This window comes from Rhinoraja longicauda, chromosome 8 (assembly GCF_053455715.1).
Source record: "Rhinoraja longicauda isolate Sanriku21f chromosome 8, sRhiLon1.1, whole genome shotgun sequence".
In the NCBI taxonomy this organism is placed as follows: Eukaryota; Metazoa; Chordata; class Chondrichthyes; order Rajiformes; family Arhynchobatidae; genus Rhinoraja; species Rhinoraja longicauda.
This window is the reverse complement of record NC_135960.1, coordinates 43,599,879-43,615,927: the sequence shown is the minus strand read 5'-3', so window position 1 is coordinate 43,615,927 and position 16,049 is coordinate 43,599,879. Positions and strand designations below refer to the sequence as shown.

The 16,049-nt window shown below is 43.3% G+C and overlaps 1 protein-coding gene across 1 annotated transcript in view; it reads left to right on the top strand.

The window, feature by feature from the left end:
• xirp2a (xin actin binding repeat containing 2a) overlaps nucleotides 1-16,049 on the top strand; it is a 97,189-nt gene that overhangs the window by 16,204 nt on the left and 64,936 nt on the right. The window contains exon 2 of the mRNA XM_078403779.1: nucleotides 14,140-14,257. Within this exon, the coding sequence (XP_078259905.1) occupies nucleotides 14,140-14,257 (118 nt within the window). The remainder of the gene's footprint in view (nucleotides 1-14,139; nucleotides 14,258-16,049) is intronic.

Genomic DNA, 16,049 nt, shown 5'->3' with positions numbered 1-16,049 from the left:
GGAATATGGGCCAAACACAAGCAAGTGGGACTAGCTTATAGACAATAGACAATATGTGCAGGAGTAGGCCATTCGGCCCTTTGAGCCAGCACCACCATTCAATGTGATCATGGCTGATCATTCTCAATCAGTACCCCGTTCCTGCCTTCTCCCCATATCCCCTGACTCCGCTATCCTTAAGAGCTCTATCTAGTTCTCTCTTGAATGCATTCAGAGACTTGGCCTCCACTGCCTTCTGAGGCAGTGAATTCCACAGATTTACAACTCTCTGACTGAAAAACAATTTCCTCATCTCCGTTCTAAATGGCCTACCCCTTATTCTTAAACTGTGTCCCCTGGTTCTGGACTCCCCCAACATTGGGAACATGTTTCCTGCCTCTAACGTGTCCAACCCCTTAATAATCCTATATGTTTCGATAAGATCCCCTCTCATCCTTCTAAATTCCAGTGTATACAAGCCTAGCTTAGATGGGGCTTCCTGGTCAGCATAAACAAGTTGGGCCAAAGGGCCTGTTTCTATGCTGTATGACGCTCTGACTAATGAATGTATTAGAACACTGTTAATCGGATTTCACTCATCAATTGTATTACTCCAGAATGCTGCCATCTTGTTTTGGATTTTCCCAACAGACTGAATATTTTGCCTCACCCCTTCTATCTGTGTAAGTGCCTCAACTAAATCAACATTCAACATTCTGAGCTCAAAAGAAAGGAAACTCCTGTACCTGGAATCCAGCCACATTACATCCCTACAATCCTGGTAACATTCTGATGAATCCATTCTGTACCTTGTCCAAAATGAGTCAGATACTACTGGGAAGATTTATCACACAATATGCTCTGTTAGTTAGACGTGTGAAAACATGTTTTCTCATATTTTACCCAATTTCTAACATTTTAACTCGCTAAGTAGGAAGTGTGAAGTGAGAACGGAGCCAGTGAAATATTGGAAAGCTAATAAACAATAGACGAGTGAAACAATGGTTGTTGACAACTACACAGGACCGGACAGGAGGCAGAATTGGAATGGATTTAGGTCAAAATGAGTGCAGAAGGAAAGATAAGGCGATGGGAACTCAGGAAAAATTAAACATAGAAAAAGTTATTTTTAAAATATCCCAAAACAACTCAGAATGTGAAGGTTGGAGTTAGTGACAACCATTCTTAAAAGACAAATTAGAACATAAAGTGTCAGTGTCAAACATAATGCCAAGATATACTAATCTCCTCTGCATGCATGTAAAAATTAGGTTCTGACTGTCTACCCTATCTATGCCTCTCATAATTTTACATATGTCTCTCAGGTCTCCCCTAAATCTCTGATATTCCAAAGAAAACATTCCAAGTCTGTCCAACCTCTCCCTCTAGCTAATATCTCCTAATCGATGCAACATTCTAGTAAAGATAGACACAACGTGCTGGAGTAACTCAATGTGTCAGGCAATATCTCTGGAGAAAAGGGATGGATGACGTTTTGGGTTGGGATCATACTTCAGACTGAAAACTGAACCCTGAAGAAGGGTCTCGACCCAAAACGCCACCAATCATTTTTCTCCAAAAATGCTTAGTTACTTTAGTATTTTGTGTCTATCTTTGGTATACACCAGCATCTGAAGTTCATTGTTTTTACATTCTAGTAAAAACCTTTTTAATTTTACTGGATTTAACTTCTGATTGCAGTTCCAATGGAACGGATTGGAAAGTGAATAATGCAGATTGTGGGGAGTTTTTCATTTCAGGAATCAGTAGGTGTGTGTTTATAGTATAGTTTCCTGTAAAAACTGATGCAACATATCTACTTATCCCTCCCTGTCTTTCCTTGATTCAGATAACTATTTCCCCAGCCTCAAAGAGGTTGTTACTCCCTTGGACCTCTCTCTGTCTTTAAGTTTTAGGTTTGTTTCGTTTAATTTACAGATACAGCTTGCATGCAGGCATTTGGCCCACTGAGTCAGGGCCGACCATCAATCACCTGTACACTACTTCTATCCTACTCACCAGGGGCAATTTATGGAAGCCAATTCTACAAACCTGCACGTCTTTAGAATGTGCAAGGAAACTGGAGCACTTAGAGGAAAGCCACATGTTCATGGGAAGAACATACAAACTCAACACTGACAGCACCGTGGTCAGGATTGAATGCAGGTCTCTGGCACTGTGCGGCAGCAACTCTAATGCTCTGCCATTTTGCTGCCCACATTAATGTTCCTCTTTAATTTGTCCTCATGTTCTCTCTCCCTTTCGCCCCTTTGCTAGATTCTGAACATCCCAGTCTTCATGTCATGGAGTCATACAGCATGGAAGCAGGCCCTACAGCCCAACTTGTCCATGCCAAACATCTAAGGTAGTCCCAATTCCCACGTTTGGCCCATATTCTCTCGACTCCTTTCCTATCCATGTACCTGTCCAAATGTCTTTTACATATTGTTATTGTACCTGCCTCAAATATCTCCTCTGGCAGCTTGTTCCATATACCTACCTGTGTGAAAAAGGTTGCCCCTCAGGTTCCAATTATATTTTCCCCCTCTCACCTTAAACGTATGTCCTCTGGTTCATGATTCCCCTACCCTGGGTAAAAGACACTGTGCATTCACCCTATCTATGCCCCTCATAATTTTCGACACTATAAAATCACCCCTCAGCCGCCTGCGCTCCAAGGAATAAAATCCTAGCCTGCCCAACCTCTCCCTATAGCTCAGGCCCTTGTCCTGGCAACATGCTCCTAAACCTTCTCTGCACATTTTTCCTTTGGCAGGGTGACCAGAACTGAACACAATGCTTCAAGTGTGGCCTCACCAACAGCTTATATATCTGTAACATAACAACCCAGCTTCTCTACTCAATTCCCTGACTGATGAAGGCCAGAAAGTGTTCTTGACCACCAGATCTACTTGTGACGCCACGTTCAGGGAAATATGTGCCTGTACTAGATCCTTCTGGTCAATGACACTCCCAAAGCCCTGCCATTCACTGTGAAGGTCCTGCCCTGGGTTGAATTCATAAATTATAACGCCTCGAACTTATTTTAAGTTAAAATAGTGGTTAACTGCACGTCTGAAAATTTAAGAAGTAAGTATTTTGAAATCTGTTGATGCATGTATTTTTTAAAATATATGTTCAAGAATAATTTTAACTGGGTCAGGCATTCATCTCTATATCAAGGTCAACATATTTATAAATCATGATATCATTCTGGGGCCAGTAAACAGCATTGCTTTACGGCGTGAAACAGTGATTATTTTAGCAAATAAATAAATGACCTGTGGATATTGTAGTGCAACAGTTGAGGAACTAAATCTTCCCCATGGAGAGCAACTGCTCACATAAGAAAAACACCACAAACCTGAAATTAATTTCGAGGCACGTTTTAATTTTAAACCATTCTGCTTGTTTAGTATTGAATGCAATATGATCCCCCCCATCATCTATAAATAGCTACAGTCTTAATGAATAAAAACAGTTTCCAAGGCAACAGAAATATGAAGTGCGAAGGTGTACGCAGAAACATATATGGCAATAAATCAGTCACTGTGCTTGGCCACTGTTGTTTCAAAAAAGCCAGCGGCCGAGAGTTCTGTAAGAGGCCAATGTACAACAATCTCTTTCACAGGCTGAAGAATTCTCAATGAGACAAGCAAACCAAACGTCTGCACAAGGAACTGCAGATGCTGGTTTACCAAAAAAAAAGACACAAAGTGCTGGAGTAACTCTACGGGTCAGGCAGCAGCTCTGGAGAACATGGATAGGCAACGTTTTGGGTTGGGACCCTTCTTCAGACTGATGGAATGGGGGGACAAAGCTGGAAAAGAAAGTTGGGGGCAGGTGAAAGCCTGGCAAGTGACAGGTGGATTCAGGTGAGGGGGCGGCGGTTGATAGGCAGATGGTTGGACAAAGCCAGAGATGAAGGATAGAAGAAATTTAGACTTTAGACTTTAGATTAGAGGTACAGAGTTGAAACAGGCACTTCGACCCACCGAGTCCGTGCCGACCAGCGATCCCTCATACACTGGCACTGTCCTACACATTAGGGACAATTTACAGAAGCCAATTGATCTACAAACGGAATGTCTTTGGGATGTGGGAGGAAACCGGGGGCCAAGATACCGGCCTTGGAAGTCAGCTCTGGGAATGGATCTGCTGGCTCCGGCTGGGCCAGAATTCCAGAGCCCCGGCCACAGAGGGAAAATTTGCCGGCCGAGCGGAGGTCCTGGTGAGGTTGAAATCGGCCACCTCACCCGGCCTAGACGCACTATTTTCGGCGGGACTTCCGGGGAGGATTTCGAGTGCGCACTCGTAATTTTCTCCAGATTAAAGGGTACGCTGGTTCACCTGTTGTCGGAAAACTGGTGGTGGACCTGTACAGCAAGACACAAAGACATCAAATCACCATTCCATAACTCATTGCAATAAATGTCCATTAGGGAAGGTACTCCACCGTGCATTTCTAATCCACGATACCTGTAACTTCAAACCCACCAGTTTGGTTGATTAATTGTCGCTCGTTTACTGTTTAGTTTCGTATATTGTCACGTGTTCCGAGGTACAGCGAAAAGCTTTTGTTGCGTGCGTACCAGTTAAAGAAAAGACTATACATAATTACAATCAAGTGAGCGGAAAAAACTATACATGATTACAATCGAGCCGTCCATAGTGTACAGATACACGATAAAGGAATAACGTTTAGCGCAAGATAAAGTCAGTTAGTCCAATTAACGATAGTCTGAGGATCTCCAATGAGGTACATGGTAGTCAGGACCGGTCTCTTGGTGGTGATAGGATGGTTCAGTTGCCTCATAAGAGCTGGGAAGAAACTGTCCTTGAATCTGGAGGTGTGCGTTTTAAACCTGTACCTCTCACCTTGTGGGAGAGGGGGGAAGAGGAAACGACCGCGGTGAGACTGGTCCTGGATTATGCTGGTGGCCTTGCTGAGGTAGCATTCCCAGATGGTGAGGAGTTAATGGCAACATTCCTTGAAGCTGAGGGACAGAATTTCTTTGCACCATCTGGGAAAAACGTGTGTTAAACGAGATCACGTGCTGAAAAGACTTCAAAGGAAAATAAACCGTTTTAGATGTATAGTAATATGAAACAGGCAGCAGAATCAAGCACTCAGCAGCTAATGGTGAAAGAAATGAGCCATGTCTGACCATTCAGGTCAGTGTTGAAACCTACTGTAGGTTTTTTCTGCAGCCATCCCAGAAATTAACAACAATCTCACACTCCAGTTCATTCCTTGAATGTTTTTGATAAATAAAGACCCTCCAGTAATTTGGTTAAGTACAGTAATCATGCTCGACATTGAAGATGCATCGAGTCACAGAGCTGTTTGGCACAGAAACAGTCCCATCAGCCCACCTTATCCATGCTGACCAAGTTGGCGTACTAGGCTTGTTCCATTAGCCTGCATTTGGCCATAGCCCTCTAAACCCTTCTTGTCCATATATTTGTTCAAATGTATTTTAATTGTATCTGCTTTTATAGCTTCTCGAGCTAATGAGGTCCCTCTTAAACATCACACAATGTGGCCTCCTTTGCATGTAGAGATCTGTGTGCAGGTTGCGTGGCTGTTTTGCACAACATCTCCATTCAGTCCATTGAGTTCCATTTGCCTGCATTTGGTTCATATCCCTCTAAACCCTTTATATGTAGTCCAAATTTAAGCACCATAATTGTATCTACTTCTATAGCTTCCTCTGGCTATTCTTAAAGCTGTCCAACTCTTAAGTCACCTACAGACGTGTATTGTTTTGTCTTTTCAATGACTGCCATGTTTAATTTAAAATAAGCACTGAAAAATGCGATCTACTGCACCCCACCTCACCGTTTCCCATTTATCATCAAGCTATGTCACCTCTACCTAATCACATTAAACCATGTTTGCATGCAGATTTCTACATGTGCGATATTTAAGAGGCACCTCGGGGCAACCTTTTCACTCAGTGGAAAGTCCGTGTCTGGAACAAGCTGCCAGGGGAAGCTATAGAAGTGGATACAATTATAACTTTTAGAAGACATTTCACGCATGCTTGTGGAGGTCACTGCACTTAACCAAATTACTAGAGGGTCTTTATTTGAAAAAACAAGCTGTCGCCCCAGTTGTTAATTTATTATCAATACATTTCTCAATTTAAATGAAGAAATCTAAGCAGAGAAATGGAACCATAGAATGCTAAAAATAAGAGGATACATGCAATGATTATTGTAAGAATATATAATCTTAAGACTTTTAGCTTTAAGGTGCACTTTCCTTGCCCAATTTGAACAATGATTTAATGGTTTAGGTATGTTATTGCCATGTTTACTAAGGTACAGTTAAAAGCTTTTGGTTGCATGCTATCCAGTCAAATTATACCATACATGAGTACAATCAAGTATACACAAATACAACAGGTAGTGCAAAGACTAAATACTGGAGTATAGTGTTACAGCATAATTGCGTAACAGTTCCAGAGGAAAAGTCCAATGTCTGCAATGGGGTAGAGGTGAATCAGTGCCCGAGCTTATGGAAGGACCATTCAGTAGTCTGATAACTTGAGGGGAAGAAGCAGTTCCTGAGTCTGGTGGTGCGTGTTTTCGAGCTTCTGTACCTTCTGCCAGATGGGAGTAGGGAGAAGAAGGAATGACTGGGGTGGGATAAGTCTTTGATTATGTTGGTTGCTTTGCCGAGGCAGAGTGAAGTGTAGATGGAGTCGATGGTGGGGAGTCTGTTCTGTGTGATGGACTGGGCTACATCTACACCTCTCTGCAATTTCTTGTCATTTGGGGCAGAGCTGTTCCGAAACCAAGCTGTGACGCAACCCTTTCTGTATGCTTTCTGCGGTGCATCTGTGGAAATTTGAATGGTTCAGAAGGATTATACATTATGTGGGTTCAGGTTTCATGTTTGTAATTATATAAGTGATTTGCATGTTTTTTTTTGTTCCATTATGTGTTCCGTAGTAACAGGAGCAGAACGAAGGCAAGACGTACACATAAGGTTTGTTCTTCCGTATAAGCTTTGTTTTTTTATTTTGGAGAGTGAAGTATTTGTTCTTCATGTTGCTACTGTACGAAGGTTGATTATATTTTCAAGTATTCAAAGGTAAATACACCTCAGATTTTCAGCTCTGGAGTTATGCGTACTGATCATCTCCATTAAGGTAAACAGCCAAGGCCTTGTAGTAGGATGCTTTAAGTCTGCTTTACATGTAGTAGGATGAAGTCTGCTTTACATACAGTAGTCTCTTCAGCACAGTTCTGATTGATTTATTTTCTATTATCAGGGATACCTTCACCTGAACCATTGCTTGAAACACCTGATTTAAAATGCAATTTATTTTTGGTGACTTTTGAATGTTGTTTTTACAGCCCAATGTGCCACAACGCTCTTGTTCAATAATTACTGGCCTCACCTTTACATAAGCAGGGAAAGAATTAATAGGAACCCGAAGGTCAGCTTGTTCCACGCAGAGGGTGGTGGGTCTATGGAATGAGCTGCCAGAGGAGGTAGTTGAGCCAGGTACAGTAACAGCATTTAAAAGACCTACTTGGATAGAAAAGGTTTAGAGGAATATGGGCCAAACGTGGGCAAATGGGAACAAAACGTGGGCAAATAGAGCTTCAACTTGGCATGGCCATGGTCCATGACCCTACTCTTCCTTTTTCAAGGGAAAATGTGTGGGGATAATAAGGAGAGGTATATTATGTGCAGATATCTGGTTTGGCCCAGAGTTTGACTGCATTTGGTTCACTGATCGATGCACAGCTGAAGCAGTGATGTCAGCCTGAGAAGGGGTGTGGACACTTTCAATTATTTTCCCAGGGTGGAGTCTGACATGGAGCTGTCTAATCTATTTCTGGTCTAATGCTCTGTGTTCCTTGGTCCAGGGGCAATGGATATGTTTGGTGCGGCCATCACTGCTATCTGATTCCATCTGCGGCAGATGCAAGCTTTATGGATTGCAGTAAATACTGACATGAGTCCTTATGCATCAGGAATAACATTGCAAATACAGGCACCTCATGTTTTACATGTGTTCCATTTATACGTTTTTGAAATAACGTGCTAGTTCACTTAATACCAAAGCTTGATTTATGCACTGGTATTTTTGCAAATAATGCGCTCAAATATACTGCTGACAGCATAGTTGCATATGTACTTTACTTTAGACTTTAGAGATACAGCATGGATATAGGCCCTTCGGCCCACCGAGTCCGTGACGACAAGCGATCACCTCAACCACCAGCTCTAACTATACACTAGGGAAAATTTGCAGTTTACAAAAGCCCATTAATCTACAAACCTGCACGTCTTTGGAGTGTGGAGGGAAACCTGAGCACCCAGAGGAAACCCACGCAGTCACAGGTAAAATGTACAAACGTGCAGACAACACCCGTAGTCAGGATCGAACCCCAGCGCTGTAAGGCAGCAGCTCTACTGCTGCGCCACAGTGCCATATATGTGTAATTTACGCATTTTTGAATTGGGCGCCACTTTTCAAGCACATAACCCCCGTGCAAAATGCCAGTTGTCTGTACAAAAGAAATTGCAGTTATTGCCTTGCAATACTTGCAATGGGGTGAAGCCTGCATAATCAAAAACCCTCAAAGTTCTGATTTACACACACGTACAACCAGGGGAATGAACAAACCAATTTTAGCGTTGTAGATTTGTTCTGGTACAGAAGAAGGCCATTTGGTCCATCTAGTCCAGGCTAGAGGGACGCTGGTATTCATGCCAACCCACACGGCCAAGGGAAGGTGACGTCTGGAGGCCCTGCAACAGCCTGGGGCTCCGCAGGAACCGCTCATAAGAATGAGACCATGGAATGGACTCTGAAAATAACGTCAAAACATGACGCCTCGCACACAGGATCAGTAGACTATTTCTGTCCAATTTGCTAATCAGAGATGTGCTTGGGTATGACAATACTCTACTGGACTGTTTGTAAGAAAAGAATTTTACTGAGCGTTTGCACTTCACATATAGAAACATAGAAAATAGGTGCAGGAGTAGGCCATTCGGCCCTTCGAGCCCACACCGCCATTCAATATGATCATGGCTGATCATCCAACTCAGTATCCCGTACCTGCCTTCTCTCCATATCCCCTGATCCCTTTAGCCACAAGGCTCACATCTAACCCCCTCTTAAATATAGCCAATGAACTGGCCTCAACTGCCTTCTGTGGCAGAGAATTCCACAGATTCACCACTCTCTGTGTGAAAAAGAACTTTCTCATCTCGGTCCTAAAAGACTTCCCCCTTATCCTTAAACTGTGACCCCTTGTTCTGGACTTCCCCAACATTGGGAACAATCTTCCTGCATCTAGCCTGTCCAACCCCTTAAGAATTTTGTAAGTTTCTATAAGATCCCCCCTCAATCTTCTAAATTCCAGCGAGTACAAGCCGAGTCTATCCAGTCTTTCTTCATATGAAAGTCCTGCCATCCCAGGAATCAATCTGGTGAATCTTCTCTATACTCCCTCTATGGCAAGAATGTCTTTCCTCAGATTAGGAGACCAAAACTGTACGCAATAGTCCAGGTGTGGTTTCACCAATGCCCTGTACAACTGCAGCAGAACCTCCCTGCTCCTATACTCAAATCCCCTCGCTGTGAATGCCAACATACCATTCGCTTTCTTCACTGCCTGCTGCACCTGCATGCCTACTTTCCATGACTGGTGTACCATGACACCCAGGTCTCGTTGCATCTCCCCTTCTCCTAATCAGCCACCATTCAGGTAATAGTCTGCTTTCCTGTTCTTGCCACCAAAGTGGATAACCTCACATTTATCCACATTATACTGCATCTGCCATGCATTTGCCCACTCACCTAACCTATCCAAGTCACGTTGCAGCCTCCTAGCATCCTCCTCACAGCTAACACTGCCCCCCAGCTTCGTGTCATCCGCAAACTTGGAGATGTTACAAGAAAAGCACCATTTAACCATTAAACCTTTGAGGTCCTTGTAGAGCAATTCAGGCAATCCATTCCCCCCACTCTTGCGACTGACCCTGCCAACGTGTAGTGTTCTGCTTTCTTTTAATCTGCTACAGCTGAAAACCCATTCACTGGCAGAGAATATCATCACCATTTCCCCAGTCTCCTTCCAGCTGCTGCCTGAATCAATGTGACCCATGCTGACTGCCACAGGGGGTGGGTGTAAAGGAACTCACCACACATTTTCAACACTGTGTCAAGGACCTTTCTTGCCTGTTGGTGATGTTGTGAAGAGGGCAGATTGCACAGTATTTGGAGGATGGTTCAGTGTACGGCTTGTTCTTTCTTTCAATTAGACGACGGAGTCTATGATGCAAGACATAAAGTGTTGGAGTTACTCATCAGGTCAGGCAGCATCTGGGGCGGCACGGTGGTGCAACGGTCGAGTTGCTGCCTTACAGCACCAGAGACTCGGGTTCGATCCTGTCTACGGGTGCTGTCTGTATGGAGTTTGTACGTTCTCCCTGTGACCATGTCGATTTTCTGCTGGTGCTCCGGTTTCCTCCCACATTCCAAAGATGTACAAGTTTGTAGGTTAATCGGCTTCGGTAAAATTGTAAATTGTCCGAGGTGTGTAGAATAGTGATAGTGTACAGGGTGATCGCTGGTCGACGTGGACTCGGTGGGCTGAAGGGCCTATTTCCGTGTTGGATCTCCAAACTAAACTAAACTAAAAATTCTCCTACCAGCCGCTCCCTGAGCCAACGTGACCCATGCAGACTTTGCCAGTGGGGGTGGGTGTAAAGGAACTCATGATACTTTGTGAAATCCAACACCTCTTCCATCTCCTTCACTGGGCTTCTGTGTGCTCTCAGTGGGGGCATTCAAGCTTCTCATCCCTTGGCGAGAATGGTGGCCTTTTTACAGAGGGTCTGGGACATTGTTGAAGGGATTTATACGTCCAGACACCTCCTGCGACAATGAAGGATGGAGCAGGGAATGTGCCTGGGAATGTGCTGTGGGGCCTGGCATTGATGTGTCCACCCTTCAACCTTGCCTGAGCTGCTTTACTACAGACATTAGAGGCACAGAGCAGAAACAGGCCCTTCAGCCCACCTAGTCCATGCTGACCACCGATCACCCTGTACACCAGCACTATCTTACACACGAGGGACAATTTACAATTTACATCTAATTAACCTACAAACCTCTACGTCGTTGGAATGTAGGAGCACCCGGAGAAAACCCACGTGGTCACAGGGAGAATGTAAAAATTCCGTACGGACAGCACCCATGGTCAGGATCGAACCCGAGTCTCTGGCGCTGCGAGGCAACAACTCTACTGTTGTGCCACTGTGCCGTTATTGTCACGTGTGTCGAGATGCAATGACCATTTTTGCGTACTTTCCAGTCAAACCATACCATGCATGAGTACAATCAAACCATACCATGCATGAGTACAATCAAACCATACCATGCATGAGTACAATCATGTGACACGTAAGTAAAACAGGTAGTATAAAAAAGAGAAAGGAAACAGTGCAGTATATAATGTTACAGGTACATAAAAAGTGCTGGTAAAAAAAGTGCAAAGGCTGCAATGAGGTGGATTGGGTGATCAGGAATACATTCTGATTATCTGAAAGGTCCGTTCAGAAGCCTGATAACAGAGGGAAAGAAGCTGTTCCTGAGTCTGGTGGTGCACGCTTTCAAGCTTCGGTACCTTCTGCCAAAAGGGGTGCAGGGAGAAGAAGGAATGAGCAGGGTGATACAAGTCTTGGATTATGTTGGCTGCTTTCTCGAGGCACCGTGAAGTGCACTTGGAGTCAATGGTGGGGCGTCTGGTCTGTGTGATGAACTCAGCTACGTCCACAACTCCATGTGATTTCTTGTGGTTTGGGGCAGAACTGTTCCCAAACCACGCTGTGATGCATCCTGATAGAATGCTTCCTATGGTGCATCTGTGGACGTTTGCAGGAGTCACTGGAGACGGCACGAGCAATAGACAAGGAATAATGTGACTTGCTCATTTGCATCTGTCTTTCAGGTTAAAACGTTTTCATAAGTTTAATAGACAAAGGTGGGCCTGAATGAATAATTAGTTTGTTTTTAATGAATCAGGTAGTAAAGTAATGTTCAATTGCAGCAAAAGAGGTGATACTTTTCATTTTTGTTTAGCATGTGCAGGCTACGCATCTGTTCACCCCAGGTGACCAGAGAGTCACATAAACCTTTCTCAGAGTTGCCTGGAGATTCCCTCTTGTCCTTTGCAACTCTAATGTGTTGTGGCTGTTTGTTTAACCTCTCCTTGTCGGACAAACCTGCCACCATCTATCACAAGTATCATCTTCCTGATATAGAGAGACCACCCTGCACAGAATATATCAGATGAGCTCACACTGGTGTCCTATACAATGGCAATATCCTTACATTCATAGTCAATTGTGATAAAGTCAACGAATCATATTGCACGGAAACAGGCCCATCAGCCCATCTCATCCATGCTGAACGAGATGCCCCATCTGCCAGCGTTTAACCCATTTCCCTCAAAATCCCTATACTAGTGCAAAAAAACCCCAAAGTGCAACCAAAGACAGTTCATAGTGCATCGTTGAGGTTAGTGTCGTGCAGTGTTCAAGAGCCTGATTGGCGCTGGGAAGAAACAGTTCTTGAACCTGGAGGTCACAGTTCTCAGGCTCCTGTACTATCTTCACGATGGGAGCAGTGAGATTAGAGTGTGGCCAGGGTGGTGTGGGTCTTTGATGATATTGCTTGCCTTTGTGAGGTAGTGCCTCCTGTGGATCCCTTTGATGGTGGGGAGGTCAGTACCTGTATGGACCGGGCAGTGTCCCCACTCTCTATTGATCCCTTCGATGGTGGGGAGGTCAGTACCTGTTATGGACCAGGCAGTGTCCCCACTCTCTATTGATCCCTTCGATGGTGGGGAGGTCAGTACCCATGGTGCAGATTTACAACAAAAGACACAAAGTGCTGGAGAAACCCGGCTGGTCAGGCAGCAACTCTGGAGAGTCTGAAGAAGGATCCCAACCCAAAACGTCATCTATCCATGTTCTCCAGAGATGCTGCCTGACCTGCTGAGAAACTCCAGCACCTTATGTCTTTTTAAAAAACATTATGCTTCCTGGCATCAGATTTTAGCTTACATATTGGTAAAAAAGGTTCTCCTTTCTTATAATGCTACAAATTTTATTTCTGGTTTTATAGTTTTTCTTCATATTTTGTAGTAACTTAGTAAACTGAATACATAACTGATTATTCTCAAAATATATTTGTTTGTGAGCAAATAATTAACTTTGTAAGTTACATGTTACCAACCACGGAAATGTATTTGTAAAGAATTATATTTAAAGTAGTTGATTCAACATACTGAAACATTTTCGAGCAAATTAAGCTCAGATTAAACTGTACAAAATAAAATATGTTTTTTTACAAGGTAGTAAACTATCTAGAAAGTCGAAACAAGGAACAAGGAACTGTCCATGTTCTCCAGAGATGCTGCCTGACCCACCGAGTTACTTCAGCACTTTGTGTCCTTTTCAGTAAACTACTGTATCTATCATGGTCCAAGCCATTAGCTTTTTCCAGCTTTCTTCTCCTCTCCCCCCCTCCTCTTCCCTCCCCCCAACAATCAGTCTGAAGAAGGGTCTTGACCCGAAACATCACCTATTCATGGTCTCAAGGGATGCTGCCTGACCAACTGAGTTACTCCAGCACTTTGTGTCTTTTTGTGTATTAACCAGCATCTGCAGTTCTTTGTTTCCACAAACTAATTTGCAATAGTTTTTTGGGGATGAATTGACTTTGGCAAAAACACACTGTTCAGAAGACCTCCTTTAAGGAACTGAGATGCTCAGTTTTAAATTAATGACTTCACGTTATTGCGAACGATTAATTCTGTGGAGGTCTTTGCATTATTTGTGACGCTCAATACCTATTGTGTAGTCCGTGATGTCATCCTTCCTGTTTTATAAAAACCTGTAACTGATCAGTGGGGCCGTGTAGAGCGAGGAATTTGCTGTGGAATATGCCTGTGCTGAAACTAATGTGGTATGTGCCCATTGTGTGCTTACTTTTACTGAGAGCGACTGTGTGATCAGTCCCACTGATAAAGGTTAAGTTCAACACACAGTGCGAGAGGAAAACCACGGAGTTTCCAAGTAGCTCTGAACGCTCTCTTGTTTCTGTATTCTTTTGACAGGAATTGAGAGGTGGAGGAAGTTCACCATTTCCACCGTCAAAGCAACTGCCTGGAATTCATTCAAACTGCGGCGTTGGTGCGGACCTGGAGATAACAATGGAAGCAGGCAAGAGTAAGGGTAGGTGCCTGAAAATGTCTTGTCACGGTCAATCTGTCCACAATGTCAGTGGAGCTTTCATCTGCACATTGTTCTGTTTTGTTTTAACGATGGGAAAATTTGACTGTTTTTTTCCAGGTTTTGTCCAATTGTTTCTTCAGTCCTTAGGAAGTTTAATTTAGTTTAGATTAGTTTAGTTTAGTTTAGTTTAGTTTAGTTTAGTTTAGTTTAGTTTAGTTTAGTTTAGTTTAGTTCAGTTCAGTTCAGTTCAGTTTAGTTTAGTTTAGTTTAGTTTAGTTTAGTTTGGTTCAATATTGTCACTTGTACCAAGGTAAGAGTGAAAAGCTGTTTTGTTGCATGTTATCCATTCAGCCTCTGAAGAAGGGTCTCGACCGAAATGTCATCTATTCCTTTTCTCCAGAGATGCTGCCTAACCCGCTGAGTTACTCCAACATTTTGTGGCCATCTTCAGCATAAAGATTATATATGATTACAATCAAGTCGTCTGCAGTGTTCAGATACATGAAAAAGGGAATAGCGTTTTGTGCAAGATAAAGTCCAGTAAAGTCTGATTAAAGATAGTCTAAGTGTCTCTACGAGGCAGGTGGGGAATCAGGACCGTTCTCTAGTTGATGAGAGGATGGTTCAGTTGCCTGATAACAGTTAGGAAGAAATTGTCCCTGAATCTGGAGGTGGGCACTTTCATACTTGCCTGACGGGAGAGGAAAGGAGCGGGTATTAAAGGATAAGATGGTCTGAAGGAAGGTCTTGACATGAAACGTCACCTGTCCAAGTTCTCCAGAAATGCTGCCTGACTCGCTGAGTTACTCCAGCATTTTGTGTCCCTTTGTGTAAACCAGCACCCGCAATTCCTTGTTTCTAGATCTTCACTTTGATTTAATAAGGTTCAGATCTACTTTACTCATGGCTAAGGCAATATTTTTTATCTCAGTAATGATTCCCTCTACACCCATCTCTTCCTTTCATCTCTAGCTGGAAATGAGAAATCATGTTTCCTTTTCAATCTCTGCAAAAAAACACTGATTTCTGCTTATCGTTTTATTCTAATTTTAATACAAAGACAAAGAGGTAAATATGAGCATTGTAATAACTAATTGATTCTTTAATGCTCGATTTGGTCACTTGAACGCAATGAATTGTCTAACCAAAGGGTGTTTCATGCTTATACAGTTCTTACTGACTTACTATTTATTTGCTTACAAATTGCCCCTTGCCAATTTTATTGCATAAAAGGATTCTGCTGTTACCTGTCACACGTGGAGATCGTTGATTCATAGTCATACAGCGTGGAGACAGGCCCATCGACCCAAACTCATCCATACTAACCAACATGCCCCATCTACACTAGTCCCACCGTCCAAAGTTTGGCCCATATCCCTCTAAGGCAGGAACGGGGTATTGATTGAGAATGATCAGCCATGATCACATTGAATGGCGGTGCTGGCTCGAAGGGCCGAATGGCCTCCTCCTGCACCTATTGTCTATTGTCTATTGTCTATAAACCTTTCCTATCCATGTACCTGTCCATGTCTCTTAAATGTTATCATAATACCTGCCTCAGTTACCTCCCCTGGCAGCTCGTTCCATTTTTCCACCACCCATTATGTGAAAAAGTTGCCCCTCAAGTTCTTACTAACCCCTTTCACCTTAAACCTGTGCCCCCTAGTTTTTGATTCACATACCCTGTGGGTAAAAGTGTGCATTCACCCTTTCTATTCTGTGTTCTGTTCTGTGGAGCTATGTTGAAAGACTGGAGAGACTCGGCTTGTATATGCTGGGATTTAGAAGGATG